This window comes from Typha latifolia, chromosome 5 (assembly GCF_019914945.1).
Source record: "Typha latifolia isolate L0001 chromosome 5, TyphaL0001v2, whole genome shotgun sequence".
Classification (NCBI taxonomy): domain Eukaryota; kingdom Viridiplantae; phylum Streptophyta; class Magnoliopsida; order Poales; family Typhaceae; genus Typha; species Typha latifolia.
Window position 1 is genome coordinate 15,486,482 of NC_133090.1, and position 15,130 is coordinate 15,501,611.

Consider the following 15,130-nt stretch of genomic DNA (forward strand, 5'->3'; position numbering starts at 1 on the left):
TTATAGATTAGTTTCAATTACTTGGACGGGGGAACACTAAAATATAATAATATTAAGATGGTTCGATTGTACCTATATCCAGCAACTTTTCTCTTATATTTATTGTCACTTGGAGGAAAAAAAACGAAGAAAGTTTGCCTCAAGAAAAACTCCCTTGACATACAATTTTCTAATGGAAATATATATGTTCTTCAAACAATCCAACAACAAAGCATCATCCCTTTTGAAGTAGCAGGTTTCCCTGGTCAAAGCTGTACATTACATAAACTTGCAGTAATTAGAAGAGATTAATAGTAATACACTGACACTAGCTGTAATTATGCGCTAATCCGTCAGTCATAACTCTGCTACACATTACATAATGATCATAGGAAGGATTCTTCACAAAAGAAGGCAAAATATGCCTTCAGATGCTTCCTAGATGATCATTGCAATATGTTGAAGGGACTGCAGAGAGCTCCAGCTTCCCTGTCCACTCCTCACCAGGTTTTAGGGTGATTGCTCTCTCAATCACCGCTCCATCAACACACAGCATCTGCTTGTACTCCTCGTCCCCGAGATCTGTCATGGATTTTGATTTCTTCTCCCATGGGTTCCACACAACTGCAAATAACTATTTCAGAAAGAAACAAGGAATAGGTCGAAATAATAATCGTAGTATAAGCTCAAATGGTGCTCTCATGATTGGAAGAATTCGATATAATAATACAGGCAAAAAATCGGTAGGGTCATGTATCTGAGGATGTATAGTAAAACTGTAAAAGACTATCTCATGTTTCATATGCAAGAAAAAATATTATAATGTATGAGAAGTTGGAAGAGGACCCAAATGGTGCTCTCATGACTGAAAGAATTCATATAATTATTATACGGGCAAAAAATCAGTAGGGTCATGTATCTGACGATGGATAGTAAAGACTATCTCATGTTTCACAAGCAAGAAAGAATTATTACATTGTATGAGAAGTTGGAAGAGGACCCAAATATAAGATGAAAACGCTGGCTTGAATTTTTTTTTTAAAACAAGGGTATATTACCAACATCAGGAAGCCCTTCTTTTCTAATAACAAATGTGCGCTTCTTTTCATGGTCAAGAACTGCGATTACATTCGGTGAGCCAACATAAACTCGATCAACCTGAAATATCATAAATATCATTATTTATCATTCCAAGGCTTGCGACTCCAAGTATATAGAAAGACACTCTGCATTTAGAGACATGCCCGATCATATATTCTATGTGCAGATAATCATATTTGTTACACCGAAAAGGTGGAAACTGACAGTAGCACCAAAACAAGACGTTTTCTTTTTTCTTTTTTTGTTCAGGGAGTGAAACTGAAACTGAAACCAAAAGTTAGAACCATCTTCTGTTACTTAAAACAAAAACAACCAGGTCTCTTGCACAATTTCCTTAAACTTATGCCTTGAGCCAAAATAACCAGGTCTATTCCACAGTTTACTAAAAATCATGCTTTTCTATCTCTGCAATCATCAACAATTAATTATTAGATGACAAGTAAACTTCTTCATCATGTTTTCCCACTTTCCTTGTAAAATAGCATCCGCAGATGTGCTTTCAGACTTAAAATAAGATGATAAAGCATGAAATTAGTAGAATCAAAAGTAGGTCAACTAATGATTATTGAAGGAATCTGATTTGGCAGAATTTGCATGTGACCTTTTGATTTTTAGTCACCTTACTTAAACAGGTTGATATCAAAATATGAGCATGCCACTTCTCAGATCACAGATTGCATAACTCTTTGTTGTGTGGTATGAATTGCAAGGTGAGCACCTAGTCTGAGTCTCCTAAATGATGAAATTTGCCGGAATCCTGGACGACATTACCTCAGATTCAAATGTAATGGCGTCGCCTTGTTCAGTAGAACGTTCTCTTTGGCAAAGATTATCCAGATAGTCAAGGGTCTCCAGACCTTCTATCCTCACTTCGCTGTATGCACAAGGTATAAATATATTACTAAATCTAAGCAATTTCGTAGTGAAATGGGTACAGTACACAAGCTCTACGTCAGCAATAATGAAATAGAATTTGCAACCTGGCATACTTTGAACACTTATTAATGTCAGAAAAGGCAGATAAAGAGTTCTATCTGATAAGAACTATATCATACCTGATGTCTGAGACAGAAAGATATGTGTGATAAGCAAAGGAGAAACTAAATGGCTTCCCATTGATGTTTCTAATTCGTGATATCATCGCAAGGTCTCCATCCATCGAAAGCGATACTCTGAGGCGAAACTCAAAGCTGGAAACCAGAACGAAAAGTTTCTTAACGATTTTACGTCAGCCAAATATACATTAACCAATCTGACAAAACATAAACATATGAATGAAAGGCTAATATAAGGATGACTCAGTAGAAAGATGTCCTCACTGACAGAGTTGAAGGGAAAACGCTGATAAAAGTAAAAAAAAAAAAAAAAAAAAAAAAAACAAAGATTCCAAAAATCTGTACTCACTAACTGCACATGTTAGTATCACCATGATGTTTCTTATTGCTGGCCTTTGTTAATATGTAGGATTTTGGACCTTGGTTAACTAGTAAATTTCACCTTTAATTGTGCTTCTCTACTGACATGATCGCTCAATCACATGTAATCAATGAAATTTAGAAGACTGGTGACTGCTATCTACAATCTACATCATCATTGTTATCATCAACATGTCAGCTCTTCATTCTCTCCTAAGTGTTCTGAGTTATCTGAAAAGTCCTAGATTGAGCTTAGGTTCAGATTGGTGTATGTAATTTGATGGATCTTTATACTTTTCAGGCCTCCTTCTCCACTAACAATCTTCAATTTATATCAACTTGTCAAAGGTTTCTTTAGTAAGGGAGAATTAACGCTGCTGAGACAATTATTTCATTCAGAATTGGAACATTTTAATGAGTGCCCTTTCTAGGTACCAAAGGTCAAAAGTTCTGACAAGTCCAGTGGCCATGCTTTGCAAAAAGAATAGGAAGGAACAAGGAAAAAAAATCAAAAATAAGATATTAAAATTTAGGGACGTTTCCTAAAACTATCTTAGAAAAAGAATAGGTTTGACGTGTCATGTTACCTATAAACTTGCAATATATTAATTATGAACATAGCATGAGAAGTTCTTCAAAATGTACTGACAACTCAACTTTCACAAACAAAAGACACAGTACCACTGTATCAAGCAAGACAAGAAGGCTTATAAGAAAGTGCAAGTCATAGATGCAACTACGAGAGCTTTTCACTTATATATCATGGACTTGACAAACCACTATCTAATTTTTAAGAAAGCAGAAATACATGGCCTTAGAGAATCAAAACAATGATATTCAACTAATAAACTAAAAGTATCTCATACCAGTGTGGCCAGCACTTCAGATCATCTTCAGATGGTTTAAGAAGAAGATCAACATAAACTTTGCCATTGCCGTCATTGGACTGTAAGGGTGGAGGATCACTATCTATACTCCAAATTCTGTTCCTTGCAAAGCCATGTTGCTCCAATGAACCACAGTTACCAAACTACATAGATATCGCAGCAAAACATAAAAGGTCTGAGATAATAGGTTGGTTGATTAGCAAACTGAAACATTAAAAAAAAAAAATTTACTGCTCCATTCTATCCCAGCCATATGATAACACACTGTTGAAGTATGTAAACAATACCTGTGGAAAGCAGATAGGTATTCCACCCCGCATTGCTTTTGGTGGCTTAAAGATGGCCTACAATGTAAGAAATCAGCGAATTTTACCGAGCTCCTAGATGATAGAAAAAGCTACTAAATTCTGCAGAGTTTCTAAACTGAGACTCCTACACATATTATTTTAAAGAACAGATAGATGCACACTAAGCAAGATTCTCAGTACAGCACCTTACTGCTAGTGAACAATAGTTCTTCACCCCGCTCATTCCTCCACGAGATTACCTGTCCTCCATGCAGGCTAACCTGGAATGTTGATAAAAAGAAAAGGAAAGGAAAATCCAAATTAACCAAGAACTATCCAACACACAGAAATAGCGATGTAGAACAACCTTGGCAAAGTAAGCATAAGCATTTCAGCAGAAAAACTAGAAGCTAAGTAATTTCATGCAAGTGTGATAGTTACAGTTTGTCTATACTAAGTATATCAGTAAGAGAGCGAAGAGAAAGAGGATGTCACCCTAGCAGAAGCTCCTCGCGGTACTCTAAGCAGGACTTGATCGATCCCATTCCAGTCCTTTGTAACTTCAAAGTCCATTTTTTTATCCCAGGTGGTAGCTGAATGACCCATTTCAGAACAGCAATAGAAACTACAACCTCCTGAAACCACCCAGAATCCCAAATACTCCTCTCACAACACACAATAAGTAAGGCTACAACTTAAGAACCTAACTCAAAACAGTCATCGTTAAGCAGCTAAGATGTGACTACTCCCCAACACTTTTCTTGTGACTACAAGCTTATATCCCGTGAACGAGGACCCAACTCCAGTATCTATCTTATCTGTCACCAAAACTTAGCTCAACTAAGTAAAGTTGGACGCTTCTAAAACTAGTAAAAAACCAAAAAAAGAAATCTTAAGAACAAGCTCTGATCTAAAAGCAATAGCTTAAATCTTAGTACTTCCTAATTTGGTTGTATGAAATCCAAATCAATACTAAATAAGTCAAGTCCGGAATTAACAAAGCACTGAATCAAATGGAGTTCTTCAAATGTTGCTCACCAAACATGCAATACGTCTGACCACACTATTGAAACTTGCATTCAAGGGTCACAGGCAAGAAGAAAAGGAAATAATATACTAAAAAGCCTATGACCAAGAAAAATTATAGTAGTCCATAGAACCAACTGCTCAACCTTAATGGGTACACCTAAAAGATGGAGGCCATTAATCCAAGTAGCACAGGATGAAATACCCACTTGGAAAATGTCAGGGATGAGCCAAAACAATCCCAAATCTGGTACTAACAGGATCACAAGTATGAGCTAAATTGATAGTTTACTAACCAAAAACTCTATAAAGATCAGAACTTTACTGGACAACAACACAACCCCATCCCAGCGAAGCCTAGATCTCAGCACTTGGGGTTAAAAATACCCCTAGAAAATGCCGTACTTCCGGAATAATTCTCCCCAGCTCTCACACATTGCCATCAAATTACACCACCCCAGAACCCAAAACCAATGCCACCGCCCAAAACCCAGATCCCCAAAGCTCCCAAATCTCCACTACCAAAAAGAAGGAGAAAGAAAGAAAAAAAAAAAAACCGATAAAGGGCTCTATAAATCCTCGGCACTACTCCCAAAAGCGACTTCGGAGCAGAACCCACTACCAGAATCCGCCCAAAATCGCAACGGACAAGGAAGATCCGAGAACAACGACACGTGCTTGACGGGGAAAATGCACCGCTTTATATGCAATCCCCGAAATATAAGTCAAAATTGGTCGAAAGAGAACTAGAAAAATAATCGAAGTCGAGAAGGGGAAAGGGGAAGAAAGCGGTGGCTCTTTTGCAAAATTTCCAAAACTTTTCCTCGCCATCTCTTCACTCTTCCTCGAAGCATCGATTCCTATATTCTCGCATCGCCTTCGACCAACGGTCAAAATTCAAACTTGGGAATGCTCCCTCTTTCCCGCCGGTATGCTGCTCCGCGAGTGAGCAGAACTGTACTTTTATCTTTTGAACAAGTACCATTTTTACCTATTATTACCTTTATATTCCCAAACCACGTCAATACTCAATACAGAAGAAAGATAAGGTTTTGTAAATATACATAAATGGAGGTTGCGATTTGTAACAATCTTGAAAGAGAAGTTCGTTATAATAAGTCTAAGATGTAGGTGGCGATATAAAAAAATGACCATCTTTTTTTGGCGTGCTCGTGTATTGGGTCATAGATTATGAGGAGTTACAGGTGGGAGGAGGAAGGTGAGCGCGGCGACCGAGGACCGAGAACCGAGGGCAGCACGAGATCACGTGGAGGGTTAGGTAGGAAAGAAGGGTAATACTTGGGATAGGGGGACCCACCGGGAGAGTAGTACTGGTGGGTCCACCGATATCGTACGCCGTAGGATGATTCTCTTTCTCGTTTGCTAATTCTCTTTTCCTTACATTTAATTATATTTTCACCTCCTAGGGTATTATTATCATGTAGCACCGAAAATATGTAACAATCTCTCTCTTGTAAATGGTGAATATTATAACGCTTTTAAATAGTTTAGAAAGCAAGTTATTTATTCTTAATTTTCTTTTATTTCTTAATTTGGCGTTCACATGTGGAATTTTTTTTAATAAAAGATGTAGGAACTGTACTTAGTACCCGGGTTACATAAGCTTCACTGCTATCAAAGAAACAGAAGTCGTACCGTTTTAAACGAGCTGCTCTGTTAGAGCTAAGTCGAGTCCGAGCCGGCTTAGAAAGCTCAAAAATAAATTCGAGTCGAGTATGAGCTAGAGTCAGCTTGCTTAAGCTCGACTCGATAACCTCAGTATAAAGAAGATTTCAAGTCAAACTCTAATTCCTAATTCTCAATCTTCCTATCACAACTTTCCAAGTCGACCTAGCTGCTCAAAGCACTCTACCTAGCTCTCCTTGTAGCTCAAAACCTTGGCTCGCCTCCTCCTCCATCGTGGCCTACCTCCTCCTCCTTCTCTAACCCGACTCCTCCTTATTCCTCCTCCTCCGTCTCTAACTTGGCTTCTCCTCATTCCTTCTCCTTAAGCTGCCGCCCTATACTCGTCTTCCTCCTCAAGCTGTTGTCCTCATCCTCCTTCACCAAGTCCTCTCGCCTCGTCCTTCTCCACCATGGCCCACCTCCTCCTCCTTCAAGCAAGCCGACTCCTCCTCCTTCAGCAAGCCGGTTTCTCCTCATCCTCCTCCTCAAGCCGTCGTCTTATCGTCGTCATTTTCCTTCGCCAAGTTGCTGCCTCATCCTCTAGGTTGTGGCTCAGCTTGGGCTTGATTTGACTTAATTCGGCTCTGCTTAAATAAAACTTGATATTAGACTCAATTCAGCCTTGAGCTTGGCTCGGGTTTGGTCTAACCTGACTTGAGCTCAATCCGAGTTGAGCTGAGCCGAGCCTGAGCAAAATTATAAGGCTCAAAAATAATTTTGAATCTAGTCTGAGCTAAAGTCGGCTCGTTTACATCTTACCAATGGTGGTGAAAAATCTCCTTGCTAAGTATATCGAAAACTATTATTTTACCAGAGCTAGCTTTCCAATAAAAATATTTTACATAAATATAAGGAATACAAATTAAAAGCCACTTATAATGTTTTCTGTTCAACGCATTGATCAACAATTTCGAGTCTGCTACAACTCGTATAGCTATGGTAATTTTTTATGCTCACATAAATAAGCTTATACTAATATAAATTAATATAGTATTTAGTTGTTAATGATATAAGTATTACAATTGATTTGACATAATAAAATGATGAAAGAATAAAAAGAGTAGAATAAAAAGAAAAAAAGTATGAAGAATAAAATATAATATAATTAAATGAAAAAGGAGAGAAAATTTATATATATATTAGTACAGAGCTAATATAAACAATTATTTACTTACTAGTATAAAAAAAGTATATATTAGAAAATAAACTTCTTATTTGAGGAAGGGGTACAATATAATATTAACTCATAATTCGGAGTGAACACATAACTAAATTCTTTTTTTATTTATTTCTAATTTTAATATTATATAAAATAATTATATTTATTTAATTTTAATTTTTTTATAATTTATATATAAACAAGTAAGATCTCGCAAAACAAAACACGCATGATCACATTCATAATAAACTGGAACATTTCTTATCTATCCTCAGTTTACAGAATTTATCGAGGATATGATCTCAATAACACGGACACTAAAACACTCCAACGCCACAAATGGATCACAAAAGTACATTATAAGTTATTGATAGTAGTGCAAAATACAGTAAGAGCATCACATTAAGGGCTACCATAACTTGAAGGTTTCTCTCAAGAAGGCCACCTCCATGCTGATTTCTCTTGATCGAAGGCAAGTTGAATTAATTCCTACAATAACGTAAAATGTTAGGTGTAGTCTTGGCTGATAATTTCGCCAAACTACATATAAGTCAACTGGATATCAGCTTGCAGCCACAGCATCTGTTCTAGGACTGGAGTTCAGAAGCTGATGAAGCTTTGTGCCGGAGTTACCAGGTTCTTGACTGTCTACCTGCTCACTTCTACTAGAAGTGTTAGGTTTATCTATTATTGATAAGAAGTTCTCTACAACAACAGTTGAATTTCCATCAGTCTCTATGTTGTTAGGAAGAGGCATCTCTTCGGGTTGACTTGATTGTGCATTCTTCAGTTTCTCCTGCAGAAGCACACATGTAACAGGTTTGCACAAAAACGGAAGGCACCATGAGAAAATTAATCTAGATATAGATGCTGAACATTAGTTAAATGTGACATGAGTCTAGTGGAAAATGTTTCCACGGTGCTATAATGTGAGAACAGCCTCATGAATCTAGTGGAAAATGATTTCCACTGTCCAATCAGCTAAGAACAGTGATGACTGTTCCAAACATGCATGTATTTTCTGAAATGCGCATATTGAGAACTACACATTTAATAAAATCTTTGAGTAACGCATCATACTCTACCAGAACAATCTAAATTACCATAAGGGCAGAATTTTCTAATCTAATCTTCTCAGCATTTTCTGTTAGCCGACTTATTTCAGATCTTAGAGTTGTGTTCTCAGCTTTCAGTGCTTCAACTTTTGTAGCAAGTTCCTCGGTCTCAGCCTGCAAATGCAGAGAACATATGACATAACAACGAGTAAATGATATGGAGGAGATATTTACTGTCAATATGCCAATATGTGATACCTGCTTCCTCAACCTCGACCTTCTAGCAGACTCTCTGTTGGATTGCTTCCTCTTTTCTCGCTTCAGTTCTCTTTCATCCTGGAGAAACACAAAAGTAAAATGTAAAGTAATGTTAGAGAAACCATCATGCTAAGGGAAAAAACATGTCAAGGTGATGGATGTCTTGACATATAGAGCTACTGCTTATTATGTTAGTGACCAACCTGCAGCATATCGTGATAATTAGTCTTAAATAGAAATTGACCTTCACCTGAACTTCTCTATTGTCTATCTATTTTTCATTTCAAAGTAACCACTAAGTATGGAGATATCAGGGAGTATGATGGGAGGAAGGAGTACAGGAACAGTGGTTGTGTTAAGATCAGAAAACTAACCAGGTTCATTAAGAAGAGATAAATGAAGCAGAACAAGAAATATAAAGGTCAAATCAAGATGTGAAAAATGGTCAACATCGTAATGAGGAAGATGAAGTAATCTTAAGAAGTAGAAATTGACAATACAATAGCATTTTGAAAAATGAAAGCAAAACTTTGCAGGTGCAAACATGCCTTTCCCCATAATTCAGCAGGTACTCCATTACGACCAGGCATGATGCCATTGGTTGACGGTGGGATAGGGGTGCCAATAGCCTTCGCTTTACTGATACTAGCAACACTGAAATCCATCCCTGGAGCTGAATTACATGAAGGCACAGAACCTAGTGGCTTTCCAACAATATTTGCAGGGGCCACAGTAACTCCTAAAGGCAGTTTTGAGGATCCATTTGTTTCCCCACCTTGAGCAGCATTAGCCTGCTTGTCAAACTTACTCTCATCTGTAAATATTAAACAAGGATTTCTTCAGCCATGACCACGTGATTCCAAAAGAAAGATTCATGATCGTTTGCAAATACATGCTCAGGTGGAAGGAACAGATCGGTGATTAAGAGAAGATAAATTTGTTGGCCCCTTATAACGCCAACCAAGCACAGTTAATCGAAGTTCCCAAAGAAAAATTATCAAACAATCATCCAAAAATAAAATATGAGTGGCAGCTAAGTAATGTCATTGACAGGCTTAGCAAATATATAACAGTATTTGCAGGTTTCCGGAAAGTACCTGACATTGGATTACCCTCCAAGCTTCCATTTGCTTGGGTTTTATTTCCCTAGAAAATTGAAGGAGCTCTATTACAAAAATGCAGTGATGACTCCAATTGCATGAGTTAAAGAGAAATTTAGAAGCAAAAAAGAAAAGAAGAGTACTAAATACTGATCAAAGAGCAATACCCCTGCATCATTGCTCCCACCACTTCCATCACTTGATCCTTCTGCACTATTGTACCCACTGTGCCAATTAATCAAAATCAAAAGCATCGGTTCAGACAAGACAAAATTATGTACTGCAGAAGGTCAAAAGATATTCTGAGAAGTAAAATTCTAGCAGAAGAAAATAAACCTTTCTGACCTTCCGGTAACATCACCACTGGGTGTACTTTCAGTATTGCCATTTCCGATTGACATTGCAAGCCCATCACTTTTATGTTTTTTACTTGGACCTTTATCCTTATTGCTTGCTGACTTGCCAGGGAATTCCGTGCTTAAAGGATTCGCCGCCTTAGCAGTAGTGGTAACAATTTTAGCAAAAGTATCAAATGCTTGGAATATGTAAAGCACCTAAATAAGATTCACATGCTCAAGAAATTATTATTACCGCTACTGCTTCATCTGTAGTGGGGGATGGTGAGATCCCCTGGTACTGCATCTGTGAAGCCTGGAGAAAATGCAAGTAACATTAAATTAGTTTGTTCCACATCCAGACAGTCCAGCATGTGTATCATTATAGAATCCTATTAATCATGGAAATAGATATTCAAAAAGCTCATTTAGAATTTGCAAAATATGGAACAAATCAATAACTTACAAAGGGCACAGATGGATGAGAGTAAACCCCTCCATGCGGATATATTGCAGCATATGGTGACCCAAATGGTGGCAGCATAGGCTGATACAGGCAAATACAGTCCATAAGAAAAGCACACAGAACAATAGTAAAGTTGATTGCTTGCAGCAATTTGCGGTGTCTCAAACATAGTCTATGTTAAATTTGACATTCTAAAATCTAAAACATTCATCAATAACACCCACTATCAAGAATACAAATATGTAACAGGAACATCAAAATTAAGTTCAACCCTCTATCATGAGCACCACATCATCCTCAAATTGTAATTATTGAAGCATAAATTTCAGCATTACAACTTATATGTCACTAATTGATACTCTAAAAGAGGCTGCTTGAAGATGTCATTTTGCCTCTTTTTTGGACAGTATACATACTTTTCCATCTCTCTCTCTCTCCACCCATTTCAATTGTTAATTCCACACCAGTTCAATACAAATATTCTATATTGAAATGTGATGATCGAGTTGATTCCATAATGAAATATAGCTCATTAAAAGAGAACAAAATACAAGTACCTGAGGGCCCCAGACATATGGATGAGGTGTGTGACCAGGAGCGACAGCAGTGCTGAAATAAGGAGGTGGCAATACACCAGGCCCATAATATGCCTAAACAGAATAAACTAATTAAAGCACATTACTTTATACACTGTTTTGGAGGCAAGTAGAACTCTAAAGCACCCAACCTGAATAGCTGACCAATCAGGATATGGATAAACAGCTGGTTGGTCCTGCATATGACATATAAAATATACAATCACGTGCTTTTACTTCACAAGTATCTGACAAGGAAATAAAGATAATTATTTGTCAAATAGTTGTTCCACTTATTTGCTTTGTTAATCTGTTGAGCATAGGGGAAAATGCATGCTAACACATCTCTTGGGTTTTCGTGATAATACCATGTATATACTTAGCTTTTCTGACATATGAGGAAAATAAGCTTAATCTTCCGAGTTATCCACTCCTGCAAGGCTGCAGCCATCGACTACTCATACTAGATCCTTCACTCAATGGCAATGCAACAAAGTGCATTACCACAATCTTGTTTTAACACAATCAGTTATTCTGCCAGTTTGACAGAAACTTGAAACAAATGGAACTTATGTCGTTTAATGGTACCTTGGAGCATCACACTCAAATATTTGGAATGATCAATGATAGAGAACAGGAAGGTGCATGAATCTCTCTCTCTCTCTCTCTCTCTCTCTCTCTCTCTCTCTCTCTCTCTCTCTAATGTCTCACAAGTGGGATGGTCCGAAACAGCACAAAGATCACATATCCAGTAACATGAAAAATCCAGAGAATCCATCTGGACGTTGTAATTACCTGAACAGGTGAAGATGACTTGTCAGACTTAGGAGGAGTTGCAGCTTCATCATTCCCCATAGAGGTCCTTTATGGGCACCTAAACAAGATATTTTGAACATTATTCCATTTGTCAGAGTCAAAGATCACAGAGCTTCCTTACACATGATTGGATCCATAACCAAGAAATTATTAAGTTCAAGAGGAAAAAACCAAGTTGGATCGCCTAAGTCATTATGGACAGCAATTCCAATCATATAATCCTTATTATTGCTCAGCTGGTCAAATAAGCACACATGGCATATGATTTAAAAAGAGGAAGATAAACTGCATGAGGAACTTTGACTAATTTGGTACTATCTTTGGTAAGTCAAGAACTTGACTGATCATCAACACTGCATTTTTTTCTGCTTAATTAAAGGATTTAATAAAATCTAGCAATACAAAGAATGTTACAGTGAATCAACCTTACAAAGTATGAATTACAAGATCTATCAAAGACAACAGTATGGCAAAGCCACAAAAGAAAACGATAGAAGTAGTGCAACAAAGTAAAAAAAAAAATAGTGAACTGCATAGAAATATCATCATATCAAAGAACTGTAGGACTGTACACCAGTAAAAGGTGCCAAACCCAGATTATCATAGGTAAAAGTTGCAAATTCTTTACAATGTGTGAACTGCTTGGTGATTTCACTTTCTGATCACCACTAATTTAACACGCGTATTTTTTGGCATAACCCAAAGTGCAGTATATGCATTATTTGGAAAGCAGTAAAATTGAAATTGAGAATCACACATGGCGCAACATGAAATAAAGATTAGAACTCAGACGGTTGATATATGATATTACGTTCATAAGCTTCTACATTGATCTAGATTCCACTATAAATATCAATTCCTAGTTTTGTTACAATTGTAGCTCCGACTTTTTCTTAACAGGTACCAAAGCTCAAGTTTGATGTAGTAAAAGTTCATTCATCGGTTGCCTAATCCGAAATGCATTTGCTGCTTACTAAGTGAAACTGTTTCCATCATTAGCTTGACTCGTTAAAGTACTTACTCGTAGGTAGTTATGTGCAGATTTCCTTCATTCCGCTCAAAAGACTATATCTGTTACACTAGTGAATTGCAGATATATGAAGCACTCACGCAAATGAACAATCCCTATAAAGTTTATCTCATCAATTTGTCCTGAATAGTAATTCTATTCTGCAACACTGATGCAATCGTCCTTTCTAATTCCCAAAGCAATTACTCTGCAGATGGGCTGTCTATTCTCTGGCTTCTGCGCACCAATCTGGAATTGAAATGACAAGTAAAACCCCGGAGAACTTGGAAAATTACAAGCTTGCTGGTAGAATGCATATTTCCAACGGAATCTGGGAGGTTTCTCCGCGTCTGGAAGAAGATTTCCGTATTTTCGCAAAAGGACCGATATTTCCAGGCTTCCAGCGCAACCCCAATAAATCTAAAACTTTCCCTACCTACTTGTTTCTTCCCCATCTATCCCTATATTTTTCACTTTTTATTTCCCGCTTCTTCCCAATCTACACCCACCTTTCCCAATATACCCCCACCTGCCTTTCTTCGGCTCCCTTCTCTTCTTTCCCTCGCTAAACACCCCCTGTTCCTCTCAACTCGTAATTATACTAATCTTGCTCGAAATCTTAACAAGAACACGAATACGCTAATTCTAGCTAAATTCACGGAATAAAAGGTTGTGGATTTGAAGTTTCAGAGCATATACTTCTAAAACATGGAACTATCGAGCATCAAACTGGGCATAAGGAAAGCATTCTACGAACAAATTAACAAATTTCCACGTACCTGAAGTCTCTGTTAGCGAAATCCTACGTCTAATTTCTCCTTGCGTGCCAAATTCAAACGGAAGAAGGATGCTTCGGGTGGAAAGGAAGAGCCCAACACTAGAAACTCAAATTTCTATTCATCTTCCATTTGGGGGGGGGGGGGGGGAGAGAGAGAGAGAGAGAAGGATTAGAGAGAGAAAGAGAGGAGCCAAAGGGAGAAGAAAGGGAGCGGGTGCCAAGCCAATAGCCACGTCACCACACACGTGTCCGCCGATGGGACTGGGTAAGCGGCTTACGAGTAAGATCCTACAGGGACTCGAGAACTGCGACCCCTATTTGTGACCATGGTACAGTGATTCATGGGGCCATGGCTTTGTGAGATTGGCAGTTCGATCTTTGGGTGCCGACACAGGGGCATATCGGTAATTTCAGAAACGGACGCCGGAGTGGTGGTTGAGTTGGCGTGGGTGTTGGGTGTGGGGCCAATATTATATTCCCCGTCACCGCAGCGCTACCACGTGTCCGATCGTGAAGCGGTCGACGCGTCGGATGGTCACGGCTCTCGAGGGCCAGCTAATATCCAAGTCATGTGGCTGACGTGGTCGGAGCCGTTGTGGGGACCGCCTTCGAGATTTTTAAAAACCAAATAAGAAACTGTAAATCGACGAACTCGTGACGACAGAAGACCCCATGCTAGAGTGAAAAACTAGACGTCTGATTGGACCTCGTTTTGATTAATATCCAGTCGGGAGAGTTCGTGAGAATGGTGTTAACGTATTGTCAGCCGCCGCATGGTTCAAATATTTAAGCCAATTGGAGCAGCGGTTCACGTCCGGAAAACGAGTAGCTTTAGATCTCAAGATCCCGCGTGCTACGTCACACTTTAAAAGGACGTTGTTGCTCGTGCCACTTAATTTTGCATCTTTGTACATAATATTAACATATAATATTTATTCGTGTTTCTGAAGAAAAGCTACTCGATTTTAACTCAACTCGACTCGCCAAAAACATGTAGCCTTTTTCTTATTATGTCGTTCGGACTCATTTTAAGTTTTTATTGCATATAAAAATATATTTTTTTAACTTTGCCCTTTAGTGCTCCCAAGGCAACGTAGAGAGAGAAATTTGTTATTCAATTAATATAGTTTAACTTTAAATTTTTATAAAAATATAAGTATTTAATAATTATGAATTATGTAATAAAATAGCGAAACAT

General features: G+C 38.0%; 2 protein-coding genes across 3 annotated transcripts; both read right to left on the reverse strand.

The window, feature by feature from the left end:
- Window positions 1-133: 133 nt before the first annotated feature.
- On the reverse strand, window positions 134-5,288 carry LOC140788682 (putative glucose-6-phosphate 1-epimerase). The gene is made up of 8 exons (XM_073138057.1): window positions 4,165-5,288; window positions 3,876-3,950; window positions 3,670-3,726; window positions 3,362-3,525; window positions 2,136-2,270; window positions 1,852-1,954; window positions 1,038-1,137; window positions 134-603 (listed from the first exon to the last, which is right to left on the reverse strand). Exons 1-8 carry the CDS (start codon window positions 4,273-4,275, stop codon window positions 407-409), a joined length of 942 nt encoding a protein of 313 aa, XP_072994158.1. The 5' UTR covers window positions 4,276-5,288; the 3' UTR covers window positions 134-406.
- Window positions 5,289-7,751: 2,463 nt separating this feature from the next.
- LOC140788547 (common plant regulatory factor 1-like) lies at window positions 7,752-14,260 on the reverse strand. 2 transcript variants are annotated; one of them, XM_073137821.1, is made up of 13 exons: window positions 13,934-14,260; window positions 12,125-12,203; window positions 11,482-11,526; window positions 11,312-11,404; window positions 10,755-10,835; window positions 10,545-10,604; window positions 10,290-10,447; window positions 10,121-10,178; window positions 9,951-9,999; window positions 9,402-9,667; window positions 8,854-8,931; window positions 8,644-8,769; window positions 7,752-8,336 (listed from the first exon to the last, which is right to left on the reverse strand). In XM_073137821.1, the coding sequence occupies exons 2-13, from the start codon at window positions 12,182-12,184 to the stop codon at window positions 8,103-8,105; spliced, it is 1,308 nt and encodes a 435-aa protein (XP_072993922.1). In that variant the 5' UTR covers window positions 12,185-12,203; window positions 13,934-14,260; the 3' UTR covers window positions 7,752-8,102. The 2 variants fall into 2 exon arrangements, with proteins under 2 accessions (XP_072993922.1, XP_072993923.1); XM_073137822.1 differs by having other exon boundaries at window positions 10,299-10,447; window positions 13,934-14,222.
- Window positions 14,261-15,130: the final 870 nt, after the last annotated feature.